Here is a 17,491-nt window from a genome sequence, read left to right as displayed (position 1 = left end):
TGTAATTACAATAATAATATGATGTGTTGTCGATAAAAAAAGAAATTAAGATAATAGGAAAATGCAAATTATATTTATAGCACTAACATATTTAAAATTATTTTGTATCTTTATCAAAAACAGTTACAATTATCCATCTTCTTAATAATTCGAAATAAATTTTATTAGTATATAATAAATTAATATTAATTATATTTCACATAGGATTTAATGAACAACTAGATTTAAGTTGGCAATGGTTACTTGACAGCTAGATAGGTCGTACAACCGTAAGTGCAGCTTCCGGCATTAGAATCATTAGGAATTTATGCTCGAGATGTATCTATATACTATAAACGTAAACAAGTATTAAATCTTTTGTTTGAGTTACTTGAGTTACTATAGATTGTTCTTTTCATTTTATGCGAGCAATAACTGAGGTATGAAAACTAAATATATATATGTATATACGTATATATATATAGGCAATTATTTATTATTTGTTTATTAATTATGTTGTTTATAAAACATGTTTGTGTTAAACGTAAATAATATCATATAAACAAAATAAATAATATTTGATAATTTCATATTGTTTGTATATATTTTTAAATAAAATAGTTATTTTTTTTTAAAACTTTTTTAACAAAAAATGTATATAATTTTCAATTTTGAAACATTATAAACTTGTTCATACAATTGTAAACTTTATAAATGATATAAATTTTTTATTACAAGTGTAAAATATTTATAATATTTACAATAATCTTTGCAATGAAGCGAATATCTGCGAATCTTTAGAGTAAAAGTGAATAGTTAATGCTTCCTGTAATTTTATACGCTTTCTAATCGTACATAAAAGTGAAGAGAATACATAAACCTATCATCGATTGTTTGACAATCGTCAAATTATTCTATATATGTATAATAATTTCACTTTTCATTAAATATCATTCATTTAATTTTCATTTATTATTTATAATTTATAATTAAATAATAAACCGTATTTATTTTTTTAGATATTGTATACTAACACAAATAGCAACATAGATATTTTCTTGTTTATTTTAACATAAAAAAATGAATTCCTAAGTTTATTGCAACATTTATATGTATTTTAAATACATAATATTTAAATATAAAATAAATATGAAACTATTATAAAAAGAGAACGAAATTCATGATTCTTATGTTCAAAAAAAAAGAATATTCTATAAAAAACGAAAATTATTAATTATTGTTAGTATTGACAATAATCTTGTGTGAGATGTTGGTATTAAATCTATAAACATTAAATCTATGAAGAAAATTTTATCATGTAATTATTTTTACAAATATTTCTTTAATTTTTTCACATTATTATTTTTCACAATTTGAATCTTAATTACAAAATCTAAAATCTATTTAAAACAATGACGAATGTCTATTCCATAAAACAGTCAATCAAATAAACAAGAAAATAGTTAAGCATGCTACTGAAGCTCAGTGCATTTGCACCTGCAGGTCTTCCCTGAAGAATTAGTCACTAGAAGTGGAATAATCGTTAAGTAACACGAAAGGACGTTTTGTGCGATCTTCTAATGTAAACAAAGTAACCACGCTAACTATTATGTTTTGCATTTTAGTATGTTCGTCAGATTCGCTATGTTAATTTTTGACTTATACGATGTATTAACAATCAAAAAAATTTTAAAAAATATATTTAAAAAAATTAGCCAATTTTGGTAATTATGACTTTAAAAAATCATTCAATTTTTTGTTATAATTAATTTCTTCGATTAGATTGAGTGAAACCTTTCTTGATCAAATTCCACTGCTGTATATTTGTGCTTGTATTTGGAAACTGTTGGGAATAGGATATTCAGATGGTAACTCTGTCCATGTTACAAAACAGAGACCTACAGAGAACTTCTCTTACTTCAACATCTCACGATGTCGACGACATTCATCCGACTAGCGTATAACGTATAGTGACCATACGGCATACGGTACGTACCCACACCCAATGATGATACACAATCACCTTTCAACAGCGGTGCTCATAATCTCAAGTTCGCATGCTATCGTTACATTTATCAATATCGCGCAAATTTTTATGCATACTATATAAATTTTTTTCAAATATAAAAAGTGTTTTATATATATATATATATATATATATATATATAAATATAAAAAGTGTTTTATATATATATATACCATAAAAGACAAACAAATTTGTAAAATATAAAAAGATTTACAATCTCTTGATTTAAAGATTTTATTAGTAATAAAATCTTAATAACAATATTCTATTCTTAATTTTTTATGTTTAAGTTTGAAATTATTTCTAATAATTTTTATTACTTTTTATTAAAGAAATTCGAAAATATAAATAATGAAGTTACAATTCATGAGAATGATCAATTTATATATGAACATTTTTGTTTCTGAATATTTTTTACAAACATTCAATTATCTGGAGAAACTGAATTCCAACTATAACGTAAGAAATGAAAAGAATCATATGTCACGATGGCTCGCTGAACTTGTATATCGCGTCATGTCACCGAAACCTTGACCTTCTACTACAGTACCAATTAGATTCAAAAACTTTATTCCAAAGATTTCTATCGAACTATTTGAAAGAGTTTCAAAACATTTTAAGAAACATTTTCATCTTATAAATTTTATATGTATATTTAGATACTGTATTACATAACATTTTGCATATCAGATATGATTTTTTCTAAATTCGTTTATAGATAATTGCAATATTTTCAGGAAATTCAATAATTTCTTTATTTTTTTTACAACTGCAAATTATAAGTGATTCATCTTTTTTTCCATTTTCTATTATCGTTGATTATATGTCGATTATAGCCAGCATTTTATATGTACTACAAACCTTGACGCACGTTTTCTTCTTTGTTCTTATCATAAGCATTTCCGTATGTTGCGATTAAGTATAGAATCTATATATGAGTGACTTGCAAATGTATCATCCTTTTTATTCGCAGGTATATCACTGATTTGAGATATTTTATATACAATTACAAATAATTGATTTTCTTATAAGTAACTATAACTATAAATAATTTGCTCAAAATTCTAAAAAATCCAATATTATATATACACTTTTCTGGATATTATGAATAATTTGTTGAAGTTGTTTTGTGTTGATAAGCGACATATGCTTGATCCCATATTTCACTAAGATTTCTTCTTCTTGTTCTACTTTCAGTACAGATGCTTCATCATAATAGTTTCTATTTTCGGTTGGAGGGTTGGCTACACATAGGTGCAGATGTTCTGTTCTGCTAAAAGCATTTGGGGGAGAAGGTCGAACTTGGTGCCACGTATTTTCAAAAGATTAATAGGCAAATAGAAGAATTGAATCTAGTTTTCAATAAAAAACATGTCTAAAAATTATAAAGTAAAGTCAGTCGTTTATAAAAATAATGAAGCATAAATTATGAATTGGAATTGGGAAAAAAAAAATATTTGTTTTTATATATTTTATTTTTTTATATATATTTAATATATGTACTATTAAAGTTTCTCGCTAGTAGTATTGTAGAATGAAGATACAAATTGAAGTCGTGATGAAAATACAAAAGATACTATGAAGACATTGAACGAATAAATGAAATACAGTAGTAAGCATAGAAAAAAAAATGAATGAAATGTAGCGACGTTGGCTAAGGACGGCCTTCAAAGTGTACTCGAATACTCTGTTTGCTAACGCAATAAAAGACTCGACTATAGACACATGATAAGATTAAAGTATTATATTTTACACAAACACAATTGAGATGAAATTTTTTTTGTACAATTTTAAATTACAATTGTTATTTATCTATCTTTCATTTAAAGTTTTAATATAATTTAATAAATATAATTTTTAGCAAATTTTATTTCAAAAATAAAGGAATATATAAAGAATATTTTATCATATTCTTTACTTAAGATATCAAATTTTTAATACATTAAATAATTTATTTAAAAAATGTCAATATTTCTAAAAAACGAATAAATTGTAGATAGCGACAAATTTATTTAAGTATATTTTAAAAAAAGATTTATTATTTAATTCATATGAATTTCAATCCAATATTATACTATATACATTTCTCAGGTTATTATATATTCAAATAATCATGCAAAAAAGAGATCTTAGACTTCGCTCTTATTCAAATTATCTCATACTATTTTATAGTATTTGATTCAGTATTTTCTAATATATTATGGGAAATCAAATAAAATTTCATATATAAAGATTATTTTTAGATTTACATTTATATATTTTATTTTCTAATACAAATATTATTTGATATGCAATTTTAATAAATGAAACTGAAAATTACAATAAATTTTTCATATGATTTTTCTATTAAATTTTAAATTATATACCGATATATATATTTCTTTGCAATGAATGTATATAAACAGAATAATGAGCATAAAGTTACAACACTATATATGTTAATATCAAATTTCCAATTCATTCCCACAGACATCGTTTCATATTATAAATTAGGTATTGAGTTCAATTTGCAACTGTTTTTTCAAATTATAATAAATGCACTGATAATTGTTATAAATTAAAATCAAAATAAAATTAATTCAATTTTTAATCATTGTTAAATTTAAATTTAATAATTAAGATTCTTATCACATTATTGAGATAAATTTATGTAATTTTTGATAAAAGTACACAATATAATTTAAGAATAAATCTGATAAAAAAAATCATGATATTTCAAAATTTTAAAGTACTTAAATGTATGTCACAATTTATTTGAAATTATATGTATTATTATATATATATGTTTTTTCTGAAATATTTTATAAAATAAATAATTATTCAAAAAATTTCCATACTTATTATTACTAATAATTTTATGTATCATAATTTTTATTGTCTCAAAAGATTTATAAAAAAATTTTTTAAAAATTTAATTATTCGCTATCAAATATAATTTATAATTTATATCAAAATCGACTTTTATAGATATCATTACGCAACTATGTAATTTTTATATTCATTAATAATATTTGTTTGAATATAAAATTGTCTATTAACACAATGAATATTTAGAAACCATATAATTAAATCTTCGATTCTTTAATTATTCTATATTTTATTTTATAATAGTTTGATGATCGTTAACAGCAGGATATTTTAAGACAATTGATTTAATCAACTGTTCAATGAATTCAGCCTCATTCAGATCAGATTTTTTATTTATTTATTTATTTTTCATTTCTCATTATTTTTCTTTTTCTTTTTTAGGAATAAGAAAGAACAGAAAAACTAAAAATAATTCGTATCGATCCAACTTATATTTAAATAATAACCGGTAGTATGTTTTTCCAGTTGCCGTTTCTTTCTATATGTTACATCTCGTTGTCTCTTTTTGGCTTTTAGTGTATCTAAGTACGTGCCTCGACCAATAATACAATGCACGTGCATTCATTCATAGAACGCTAACGTAGTTTCAGAGTACCGTGTACGGTTTAGTCATAATCAAGTAAGACGCGGACACCATGAGTGGCAGCCTATAGATGACACGTATGCATAGCATACGGTCATACTCATAACCGTATCATATTGTCAATTGTTTGACTGACATCCCATTTACTCTTTACTATATGTATACGAGTAAAAGCGGCTTTAATATCTGTAAAATAATTGATTTTATTTCACATTAAAATTTTATTAATGCATAACATACTTACATTTAATTTGTTTTATATTTTATGTTTTAAGAAAATTTTTATTCTAGAATTTTATTATATTCTAAAATATAGAAAATTAAGAATTGACAAAGATTCAGAATGTATCATTATTGAAATGAAAAAAATATTTGCGGATCATGAAATACAATCTATATCACAAGGTTATTCTGAGGATACACACAAGAAATATGTAATATTTAAAATCCATATATACATATGTATATATTTAATTATGAATAATACATAATCGAGTAAAATATTACAAAGATAAGGAATTTCATTTTTAACGATATTTTTTATTATTAATATAATTTTTCCAAATTTCAGAAATTTCATTGTTTCATCTCATAATCAAATATAAAATCAATATAAGAAATAATTTTTTATCTATTCTAGGGTACGATACTGGGAACAAGTTGAAGTAACTCATAAGCAATATTTTTATTATATCGAAATGCAACAATAATTTTCTACGATTTCATTGAGTTTTTATTTGTTATAAAAAATAGTTGATCAATTATATTAAATTTCTGGTATTAGAAATAGTATTGAGAAAAAATAATATTGAGAAAAATGTGCACATTACATAAATATTTCAAAAAAAATTTGCAAAATTCTGAAAATTATCGTTTGAGAAAAAAAAATGACAATATTAAGTAATTTACTGCAACGAATTGCTTGATAAGCTAAATAATCGTCTATCACTTTTTACCGTCATTTACGATAAACAACAAGGTAACATCATTATTTGTACATGATTTCATGAATTATATGATTCAAATAAATGAAATTCATTGCTTAATTGAAATTCGAAAATTCATTCAATAGCATGCAATATTTTTTTTTCGTACAATCACATTATAGAAATTTAAAATAATCAAAATTAGAAATATTATGCAATAAATATATTATATTGTAAGTGAAAGTTGTTTACAAATAAGAATGCAACTACTTTTCAAATATTATTATAATTCTACATTGACGACTGATTTTTTGGACATGCATAAAAATAACATATAAAAAGAATATATTTTTCCTCGATAAAATATTTACATTTATTTCCTGAATATGTTTTCTATAAGCAAATAAGTTTCGTTACTTATCAATATTAAAATATTCTAACATGTCTAATGTTAAATTCTGACAATATAGCAATAAGTCATCGAAATTATCGAAAAAATAAGTTAAGACATATGAAATGTATTTATTATCTATTTAGTATAATATCTGAAGACCTTTGAACATAGTTGTCATCAGACAAAGAATACAAATTGCATTGCAAAATTATTTTTTGTAACAATATGCATAATGTCAAATATGACACTATTTCCACAAAATTACTGGCTGGATAAGTATATATTACGAATTGAGTAATTAGATGAGTTGAGTAGTAACTTTTATTTTTAATCATATGACGTAGATAAGAAACAGTCACTAACAGTATGAGTACTAAACGGTAGATCGTAGACGTGACCATCTGGTTACGAATAGACTTATTTTCACAATTGGTGTCATCGAAATTGTGATCAAACAACCGCTGTGATCATCTTGGCATGAATTCTCGATTAAGAAGCAACTAATAAATTCATTCCTATAAAAATTTATTAGTTTTTGATGAAAAATCTTAATATTTTGATAATCGACAAATGAAATATTTCTCGATACTGAATTCTTTAAAAAATTAAATTTTTAAAGATTTTTATTCGATCATTAAATAAGAATCATAGGATTTTATTGAAATTTATACATTTTTTATATTTTTTTGTCATTTAATTGATATCATTATTTTATTCAAATTATATATTTTTTCAGTTTAATTAAAATTATATAAAAGAAATTTAAAGAACCAATTTAAAGTAAATTAATAAACATTTAAAGTAAATTTTTAAAGTGATTATGCAAATGACTTGTGACCTTGCCCTAGGTGAATATCTGAACTGCATAATTTGTATCGATCAATATTTCAGTGAATAATTATTAAAATAATCTTATTTTCATGTATACTTATATTTATATTCTTGCAATCTTATCAATGATTAACAAATTTAATAAAAGAATATAACTTAGATAACAATATTATTAATAAAAATTATGCAATAAAACTTATATTGTTTCTAATATCAAATAAAAATATTAATTTGTTTAATATAAAAAATAAATACAAATTGATTGACATGATACATATGTCCAATATTTTTTAAGCATACCGATTATAATTATTTTTGATATTACTTAAATTATAATTTAAATCAAATTTAAAATAATTAAAAATATATATAAATGTATTTTTGAAAAATAACGAGGAATGATCAACATTAATATTTTATATTCATATTATTATTATTCATATTTCTCATTAAAACTATCAAACTAGTTATCATCTCGCGAATTTAACTCATGAACTCATACAATATTATAATATTTGTATTTTTTTTAACTTCATCTAACATTGCTAGCCTCGATTGAAAAATAATATCAATTTATTATATAAATAATAAAACAAATAATAAATTTAAAGATAAAATATACTTTTCATCGTTTATAAAGCAAAATTATATATTTAATTCATATTATATGTATCATATTATAATATTTAATATCGATATATCATATATTTTGCAGTACTCGAAATTTATACTTGTAAAAACAATATTTGTAAAACAATACAAAAACATCAATTATAGATGTAATATCATATTACACCTATGATTAAATTAATTCATTTGTAGTATAAAATTGTCATTTTATTTTTAAGATATAAAATGATTAATTGTTTTTATATGAATAATAAAATTTTTATTTCAAAAATAATTGTATTTTAGAGTTTTTATAAGTTATTTAATATAGAATAAGATAATTTTATATATATATAAAATTTATTTTTTCCATAAAAAAACGTTCTTCTTAGTCTGTATAATTTTCTGAGGCTTCCATCATTTCGCAGAAAACTACCTCCAATTCCAAGTAATAAGCTTCCGACGAAGAAACCAACAATTACGCAAGAAAATTGACAATGATGCAATAGAAATCTCAAATTGTATAATACTTCATAATCATTTCGTGATGAAAAGTTATTACAATATTATTTTTAATTTTGAATAACCTAATCTTTTTTTCCTTGAAGTTCAAAATCTTGTTAAAAAGCAAATATTATTTTTATAAATATTATTTTTTTAAAATTATATAAAAAGAAAGAAAAATGAAAGAGATATACATGATGAAATATTTATTTCTTATATTATAAAATATATTCTTAATTTTTGAAACATATTTGAAACATATATATAAATATGATAAGTTGTTTCTAATGTTTCTTTCCATTATTTCTCTGACTTCTTTTATTTTTTCGACCGTTTCTTTTACGTCTTTGATCAAGCAATTTACGTGCTTTTAGAATTTGTTCTGGCCGCTTCAATTCATTATTTCTTTTAATTTTTTCTTTTATCTTTTGATTGTGTCGTGCCCAATGTGTATTAGCTATTGTTTTCACTAAAATATATAGAAAATTTATATTTATATATATATATCATGCATATGCTAATACATACTATTAAATAATCCAAATGACATTTATACATACATTTCTGTATTTGTGAAGATTCTTCTTCACTGTTATCATCATTTGTAACATCAACTTTGCTTTTTTCTTTCCAAGTTGAATAACGATTTGATTTATAACTAGCAGGTATCCAAACTCCAGACTCTGTTCGTATTTTACGAACATTTTGTTCCTGAAAAAAATCTTTCTTTTGAGTATTTTATTTTTTATAAATTTATTAATAATTTCAAATTACGTACATTGTTAATAGTAATTATTTTCTTTTTTTTACGATCCCATTTTTTAATTTGTGCTTGTAATCGTTGAGATTCTTCATTATCAGCAGTTAAATCCATTTGCACTTTTTCTGCTTCCGTATTAAAAGAATTAACTGCTAAACTGTAAGAATATAATTAAATATAATTAAATATAATTAAATATTTGCAATAAAAATATTTATTTTATTATTAAAAATTTACCCTTCTTCTGTATGTTTATCGGGAGCGTAATATGGAATGAAAAATTCTTCATCTCGTATTACTGATCGTTTTTTTTTTTTAGGTTTATATAAATCATCGAGATTTCTTTTTTTTGGAAACACAATTGTATTAAATGCTGTATTAATTTCATCATTTGTACTTGATGGAAGATCCACTGTTCTTGATAAATCTATAATATATACTTTCAATTATTAGATTACAAATCTTTATTTAATTTATGAAATTTGTATTAAATAATTCATTTATTAAAATTTGTATTTACCTTCCGATTTTTTTTTAATTTTTAATTCATTTACTTTTCTGCGAAAATTTAAAATATTTTCTTTGTGTAATGTACGTTTTTTTTTCATAACTTGATAATCAATAGAGGATGTCTTTGCTCCAATTTCAAATATTGTCTGGAATATTTATATTTAAAAATTAAATAATATATAACTATATAATTATGATGTAATTAATACAAATTTTATAACATACATACTCCTTGTGGTCTGTAATTTACTATTTTTGATAATAAATTCATAGTATTTGAAGAAACATCAGAATATTCTGGTATAACTCCTGCTTCACTTATATGTAAATCCTTTACTCTTTTAATACTTTCTGATGATGCTGCAGGTCTTGATCGAATATATTGTTTATATGCATTATTACAAACTTTTTCCATATTTTTCTATGTATAAATTTAACAAAATAGAAATATAAAATCATTAATATTTTTTTAAATAATTATACTAAAATATAATTATATTAAAATACATACAAGATCTGTGGAACAATTGTGCCAATTTATTAATTCTACAAGTTCTTCTTCTATCATTGCTTGTGGCAATTTACCAATAATACCATCTGTATTTTGTATGGATCCAGAAGGTGGTACAATATGTAATGAACGTCCAAGAAAAAGATGTAAATCTAGCAAATAAGCATATTCATCCGGACTAACAATATTGTATGCAGTACCAGTACGACCTGCTCGTGCACAACGACCTACATAATATGAATAATACATAAGATACATATTTTATTATATTATAATATATAATTATTATTATATATATTTTTATATATATTAATTATATTATATGAGAGAAGATATATAACTGGAGCCAATTCATTACTCTATAAATAATAATTTAATAAAAATGAATGAAAAATATAATTTTATATAATTTAATATAAATATTTTTTTATAATTACATAGAGCATATATGAAGATTAAGTTTATTTTTCTAAAACAGAAATACATATTTTTTATTCTGTCATCTATTTTAATTGATAATATATGCTGAAAATATACTAAGAAAAAGTTTTAACTCATAAAAGAATATAAAAGAAACCATTAAAAATTAAAAGATATTTTAACTTAATTTTTACAAAATTTTTTATAACAGAAATAAGAAATATGCAAATTTTTCTCTTTATGCTTTTTTTTACATATAATAATAAGTTTTACAATTCAAATTAAAATATCTTCTTAATTATTAATTTTTTATTATAAATTCAATGATTTTTTTTAAAGTAATGATATTAATGTATTAAAATATTAAAAAATATATAATTTCATTTAAAAATTTATAATCATTTACAATCTTCATTTTCATGTCTTTTACTGCATCCAGTTATAAAAAATCATTTTTTATATCAAATTATATTTTGCTTGAAATCGATCAATTTTTATCTCAAACATTTTTCACTAAAATTATTACTTACAAAATAATTCAAATATTTAATTATATGTTTTAGTCTATAAATTAACATCCAATTTAAAACATTTACTTACCTACTCTATGTACAAAAAGTTTTGACTTTGCAGGAAAATTAAAATTAATTACATTATCTAAATGTGGAATATCTAAACCTCGTGCTGCAACATCTGTTACTATTAAAACATGGACTTTATTAGTTTGAAATTTAGCTGCATTTATTTTTCGAGCTGATGCATCCAAATTTGAATAAATATATGTATTAGAAATTCCTGCTTTTTCTAATATCTATTAATGAAATATGATTATTATATATAAAATAATATATTAATATTAAATTGCAATAATTAATATTAATTGCAAATATCAATTTTATACCTGATGAATATATTCAACATGATGCATTGTTGCAGCAAATATTACTGTTTGAGTATTATTTTTAATAATATTTTTTAATAAACATAACAATATTGCTAATTTTTGTTCTGGTCGACATATTATAAATGAAAGTGTTAATTGTTCTGGTATTTTATTTTCTACATCTAAACGTAATAAAACAGGATCATTTAAACCAATCTTTGCAAAATCTACTAAAAGTTTAGGTAATGTTGCAGAAAATAATAATGTTTGTCTTGATTCTGGTAATCTATTTATAATTTCATTAATTTGTTCACCAAAACCCATTTCAAATAATCTATATAATATAATTTATAAATTAATTTAATAAAAAAAATTATAATTTAAAGAAACATAAATATATATATAAATATTCACCTATCAGCTTCATCAAAGACTACATATTCTATATTATTTAATTGTAAATCCATTTCTATGCATATATGTAAAAATCTTCCTGGTGTTGCTATTAATATATCAGGATTTCCATGAATTGCACTAAATTGATTTTCCATATTATCACCACCCAAAATTATAGTTGCTTTTAATCCTGTAAATCTGCCTAATTCTTTTATGAACTTCAATGTCTGTAATGCTAGTTCTCTAGTAGGTGATAAAATTAAAGCTCTTGCACCAACTTTTGCTTGTCTTATTTTAAGTTTTTCAAATAAAGGAATTAAAAAACAAGCAGTCTTTCCACTACCTGTTCTAGCCATGGCTACTATATCACGACCTTCTAAAGCTAAAGGAATTGTCTATAAAAACATTACGTATTTTATATTAAAATAATCATACAATAGTAATCATACAAACATAATAAATTACAATATAATAAAATAAAAAATAATTTATTATATTATTATATGCCAATTATAAATAATATTATTCATTTATTTTGATTAAAATCAGTTTACCTTTCTTTGTATAGGTGTTGGTATTTTATATCCACGCTTCAATATTCCTTTTAATATAGGAAAACTAAGAGCCATAGATTGAAATCCTCCTGATTTTTTATATACTTTTTTCTTAATATCATTAATTTCATTTTCTTCGTCGTTATCACTTATTTCTTTTGGATCAGCAAATCCCACAATATTTGTATTTTTCATTTTCGAGATTTACAATTTGATAACAATACACATATAAATATTAACCTTAAAAATATAAAAGCACGTGATTTTTTATAACTATAATAACTTTAAATATATTGTAAATATTTTTAATTTAATAATTATTATAAAAACTTTTATTGTATAGCATTAAATAAAAATTCATTTTATAATTATTATCAAAAAATAATTGTCTTCTTTGTTATATGTAATTAAAAGAAATTTATAGCCAATATCTTTAATTTCATAAAACTATCTATATTATAAAAATTTATAGATATTTCTATTTAAAATATTTATATTAGATACATTTAACTTATTCACTAATATATTTAATATTATTAAATATAAAATTTAATTTTAAAGAATTGGTACTATTTAATATAAATTCCACCATATTGTATATATGGTGAAGTCAGCCATTTTTGTGGAATCCGTCTTTTCTTGATAATTGAACATGAAGTAAGTGGAAGTTTTTGAAAAGTATATCTATTAAATTAAATGCAATCATAAAAAATTATTTCAATATATTGCAAGAATATACTATTAAAATATTTATAATAAATATTGTATTAATCTTTTCAGGATCGGACTTTGTGCATATAGTGGATATAAAATATATCCCGGTCATGGTAAAACCATGGTAAAAGTGGATGGAAAAGTATGTTTAATAGTTAATTATTTTTTCTTAAATTCTTATTATTAATATTTTTCTTATTTTTTCTTAAATTCTCGTTATTAGTATTTATTAATTTTTATTTTCTTATTTGTTTGATATCTTTATAACCTTTATATTTTTTTAGACATTCACTTTCTTGAATTCAAAATGTGAATCCGCACATTTAATGAGACGTAATCCAAGAAAAGTCACGTGGACTGTATTATATAGGTATATTTATTTCTAATTTTTTAAGTTTTTAAGTTTTTTCTAATAATAAAAGCTAACCTTTTATTAATCTTATAAAATATAATTTAATATTATAGACGAAAACATAAAAAAGGACAAGAAGAAGAACAAGCAAAAAAAAGAACAAGACGTACTCAAAAATTTCAACGTGCTATTGTAGGTGCATCTCTTACAGATATTTTAGCAAAACGTAATATGAAACCAGAAATTCGTAAAGCACAGAGAGAACAAGCTATTAAGTAAGTATAGTTCCAAAACTTAAACTTTTATCTCGATTTATATCACAATTATATCATTCAATTTAATCACAAAGATTAATTACACAATGAAAAAATTTTATAGACATCTGTTCCTTAGATATGATATTTCATTTCATGTTTGATTTCAGAATGTCTTAAAATAAATGAATTGCTTCACCCAGAATTGTTATATTCATTGCACTGTCTGGCTTTTGCGGGTTCATACAAATCTTATACATATAGATATTATTATATGTACACATCTTATGTTATTATATTTATTAAAATATATATATGTTAAATAAATTCTATTTTAGAGCTGCAAAGGAACAAAAGAAAGCTGCAAAAGCAACAAAGAAAGCAGTTGTACCTCCTAAAACAAAGGCTATTCCAAAACATAAAGCTGCAAAAATAACACAAAAATCAGCTCCACGTGTTGGAGGAAAACGTTAAATTTTAGCATTGTATAAATAAAAAGATACTTTATATTTAAATAATTTATTTTTTATTTCAATTTCCAAACAATATTTTCATCAATTAAAATACGAAATATTAAGATATTTTAATTTTTATTTTAAAAATACTCAAAAACAAGGCTATTCGAAACTTAAAATTTTTTGCAATTTAAAAAATTTTGATTCTTGAAATTTATTATTTTTATAATTCGAAATTCAAAAAATAATTTGCATAAATTAAAAACTTAACGAAAATGAAAATATTGTAATGATATAAATTTATTTTTATTTAATTAATAACAATCGAATTCTAAGTTTGAAAAACTTAAAAATCAAAACTTAAGATTTTATTTCTTAATAAATAAATATTTAAAAAAAAGAGCTAATTTTGAAAATTCAAATAAAAGTCTCGTGAGTCTAAAAATCAAATTGTTAATGAGATTCAATAAAAATTTCACACAAAACTTTTAATTACATTATATTTGTTACAATTTTATTTAATTAATAAACAATTTCAACATTTTAATATAATAATTTTTTTTATTTTTTCTTATTCAATTCTTTTTTTAATAAAGATAATTTTGTCAAAGCATCATCTCTCCATATACGTCTTTCTTTTAATTTTTCTAATGGACACATCTCATTTAATTCATTGCTAATTTTTTCTGCCATTTCTCCCTCAAATTTAGGAACTGGACCAAATGTCATACTTACATCATAAATTGAGTTTTTATATGTTTCACAATATTTTTTCATTCCTGAAAAAAATGCAATTAAATGATTTAATAAATTATTTTGTTTTTTAAGAATTTATATATACCTTCTGCATTTAAATGCGCCGCTTCAAATGCACCAAGAAATGCATATCGCATTCCAAGACCTTCACTCATAACTGCGTCTACATCTTTCGCATTTAATATTCCGTCAGCAACTAATCTCCATGCTTCATTTAAAATTGCATATCTAAAATAAACAATATTTTTATATATTATTTATATATTATATATTTTATATTACATATTATATAATATTTTCGATAAATATATAAAAAATAAAAAATGAAGATTATAAATTTAAAAAAAATTTAAAAAAAGTTCATATTGTAAAAATGTTACATTACTGTATTCGATTAAGCACAAAACCATCAATTTCTCTAGTTAGTACAACAGGTGTTTGACCTATTTCAGTCATAATAGCTTTCACTTGCAATGGTATTTCAGCACGAGTCCAAGGAGCTGGCACAATTTCTACAAGTGGTACATAATACGGAGGATTTACCTATATTTAAAATAATATAATTAGTCGTTTATTTTTATAAAATTTTTAAGTTGAAAGAATTTGTTTATACGGATTGTTTATACATTTATTTGATATACATTTTATAATTAATAATATCAATCATAAATATCAATTTAAAATAGTAAAAATATAAAGAATAATATAAAGTAATAGTATAAGAAAATTTTATTATAGATAAAATTAATTTGTTTTGAATAATGTATCAAGAGGTATATATATGCATCACTTGAAACTATTTTATTTCATAAAACTTTGATTTATTTCCTATTAATTTGAAATTATGATTTGATTTAATTATATATGAATATTTATGATATATACGAATATTGATTATACATAATTATATTATTCTTATCATATTATATATACTTATATATATTATAATTTAGTAACATGCAGTATACATACCGGGTGTGATACAATAACTTGTTCACGATGTTTTAAATTTTCGCTTAATAAAGAGGGACGAAAAGTAGATGTTGAAGAAGATAAAATAACTTTATCATCAACTAAGTTATCGAGTTCATTATAAAGTTTAAGTTTTAATGGTAAATTTTCTGGCACACATTCTTGTATTAGTTTAACACCTTTTACAACTTCGATTAAGTTAGTTGATCCTGTTAATAATTAATTAAATTAATTAATAATATATGTTTTGAATTATTTAATATTGTTTTTGAATTATATTATATAATATAAATTTTATGAATAATTATACATGTATATGAACCTTTAATCAATTTAAATTGTTGTTCCGCGGTAAGTGAACCTCTCAAAAGACCGCTATTTTCAAGATGCTTTAATTGTTGATGTATATCTTCAAGAGCTCGAGTGATTTGTTCCTTTACAATGTCATAAATAATTACTTCATATCCTACACTAGCAAAAAGCATTGACCAACTGCGACCAATTAAACCACTAAAATAAATTATATTGTTATTATATTTTAAATTGAATTAATATTTTCAATATTATTATAATTTTTATATTAATTTGTTATTATAAATTGTATTAAGTTAAATTTTAGATTTCATATATAAATATATAGTATTATGTTATGTTCAATATATTATTAATGTGAAAAGAAAATTTTATATAATTCTCTGTTGTTTACTATTTAATTTTTCTGCTATTATCTTATCAATTTAAGGGTATCAGTAATAAAATTTTTAAACGAATTATAATTTCAAATAATTTTTAGATTATGTTATATATAAATATAATTCTTAGTTTTTTTTATAAATAACTTTTTTTTTAAATTTATAATTGTGTATGTTTATTAAAAAATTTATTTTATTATATGCATATATTATATAATTAATATATTATACATAATATTAAATATAAAATTATAAAATATATAAAAATGTTTAATAACTTTATAAAATAAATTGAATAATTATTGCTTGTTAAAAATAATTTTATTATAATAACATGAAATGATATAAATATGTATAAATTATTTTTAAATAAAAACTAATTAATATTTTTAATTACTTTATATTTAATTAAATTTTATTACCTGCCAATTATACCAATTTTTTCATTCTTAAACGACATCGTTGGCTGTCTGAATATCACTTTACAATATAAAGTTTACTGCATGAAGTTCGTACTTAAAGTGTTAATAATTGTATGTTAT

At 21.4% G+C, this 17,491-nt stretch overlaps 3 protein-coding genes, 1 long non-coding RNA gene and 1 other non-coding gene across 7 annotated transcripts; 3 read left to right on the top strand and 2 right to left on the bottom strand.

The window, feature by feature from the left end:
* Positions 1 to 1,152: 1,152 nt before the first annotated feature.
* On the top strand, positions 1,153 to 3,729 carry LOC113219158. 2 transcript variants are annotated; one of them, XR_003305876.1, is made up of 2 exons: positions 1,153 to 1,967; positions 3,208 to 3,729. It is a non-coding gene; the product is annotated as an uncharacterized LOC113219158 (long non-coding RNA). The 2 variants fall into 2 exon arrangements; XR_003305877.1 differs by having other exon boundaries at positions 3,203 to 3,729.
* Positions 3,730 to 8,909: 5,180 nt separating this feature from the next.
* LOC413660 (ATP-dependent RNA helicase DDX54) lies at positions 8,910 to 13,017 on the bottom strand. The gene is made up of 11 exons (XM_397101.7): positions 12,755 to 13,017; positions 12,219 to 12,595; positions 11,823 to 12,138; positions 11,522 to 11,732; positions 10,502 to 10,728; positions 10,220 to 10,411; positions 10,001 to 10,136; positions 9,718 to 9,907; positions 9,499 to 9,637; positions 9,281 to 9,431; positions 8,910 to 9,189 (listed from the first exon to the last, which is right to left on the bottom strand). The coding sequence occupies exons 1-11, from the start codon at positions 12,947 to 12,949 to the stop codon at positions 9,005 to 9,007; spliced, it is 2,319 nt and encodes a 772-aa protein (XP_397101.4). The 5' UTR covers positions 12,950 to 13,017; the 3' UTR covers positions 8,910 to 9,004.
* A 269-nt stretch (positions 13,018 to 13,286) lies between these two features.
* On the top strand, positions 13,287 to 14,592 carry LOC724142 (60S ribosomal protein L24). 2 transcript variants are annotated; one of them, XM_001119826.5, is made up of 5 exons: positions 13,287 to 13,411; positions 13,535 to 13,610; positions 13,753 to 13,838; positions 13,934 to 14,095; positions 14,413 to 14,592. In XM_001119826.5, exons 1-5 carry the CDS (start codon positions 13,407 to 13,409, stop codon positions 14,546 to 14,548), a joined length of 465 nt encoding a protein of 154 aa, XP_001119826.1. In that variant the 5' UTR covers positions 13,287 to 13,406; the 3' UTR covers positions 14,549 to 14,592. The 2 variants fall into 2 exon arrangements, with proteins under 2 accessions (XP_001119826.1, XP_016771101.1); XM_016915612.2 differs by having other exon boundaries at positions 14,245 to 14,583.
* LOC113219178 lies at positions 14,197 to 14,325 on the top strand. The gene has a single exon (XR_003305917.1). It is a non-coding gene; the product is annotated as a small nucleolar RNA SNORA79 (small nucleolar RNA).
* Positions 14,593 to 15,034: 442 nt separating the features above from the next.
* Positions 15,035 to 17,431, bottom strand: Cryl1 (lambda crystallin-like protein). Its single transcript, NM_001135735.1, has 6 exons — positions 17,372 to 17,431; positions 16,580 to 16,767; positions 16,258 to 16,466; positions 15,671 to 15,828; positions 15,371 to 15,513; positions 15,035 to 15,308 (listed from the first exon to the last, which is right to left on the bottom strand). The coding sequence occupies exons 1-6, from the start codon at positions 17,407 to 17,409 to the stop codon at positions 15,091 to 15,093; spliced, it is 954 nt and encodes a 317-aa protein (NP_001129207.1). The 5' UTR covers positions 17,410 to 17,431; the 3' UTR covers positions 15,035 to 15,090.
* Positions 17,432 to 17,491: the final 60 nt, after the last annotated feature.

The sequence above is a fragment of the Apis mellifera genome, linkage group LG12, assembly GCF_003254395.2.
Source record: "Apis mellifera strain DH4 linkage group LG12, Amel_HAv3.1, whole genome shotgun sequence".
NCBI lineage: Eukaryota > Metazoa > Arthropoda > Insecta > Hymenoptera > Apidae > Apis > Apis mellifera.
Note: the sequence above shows the minus strand (reverse complement) of the source record. Positions and strands in the feature narration are given on the sequence as shown.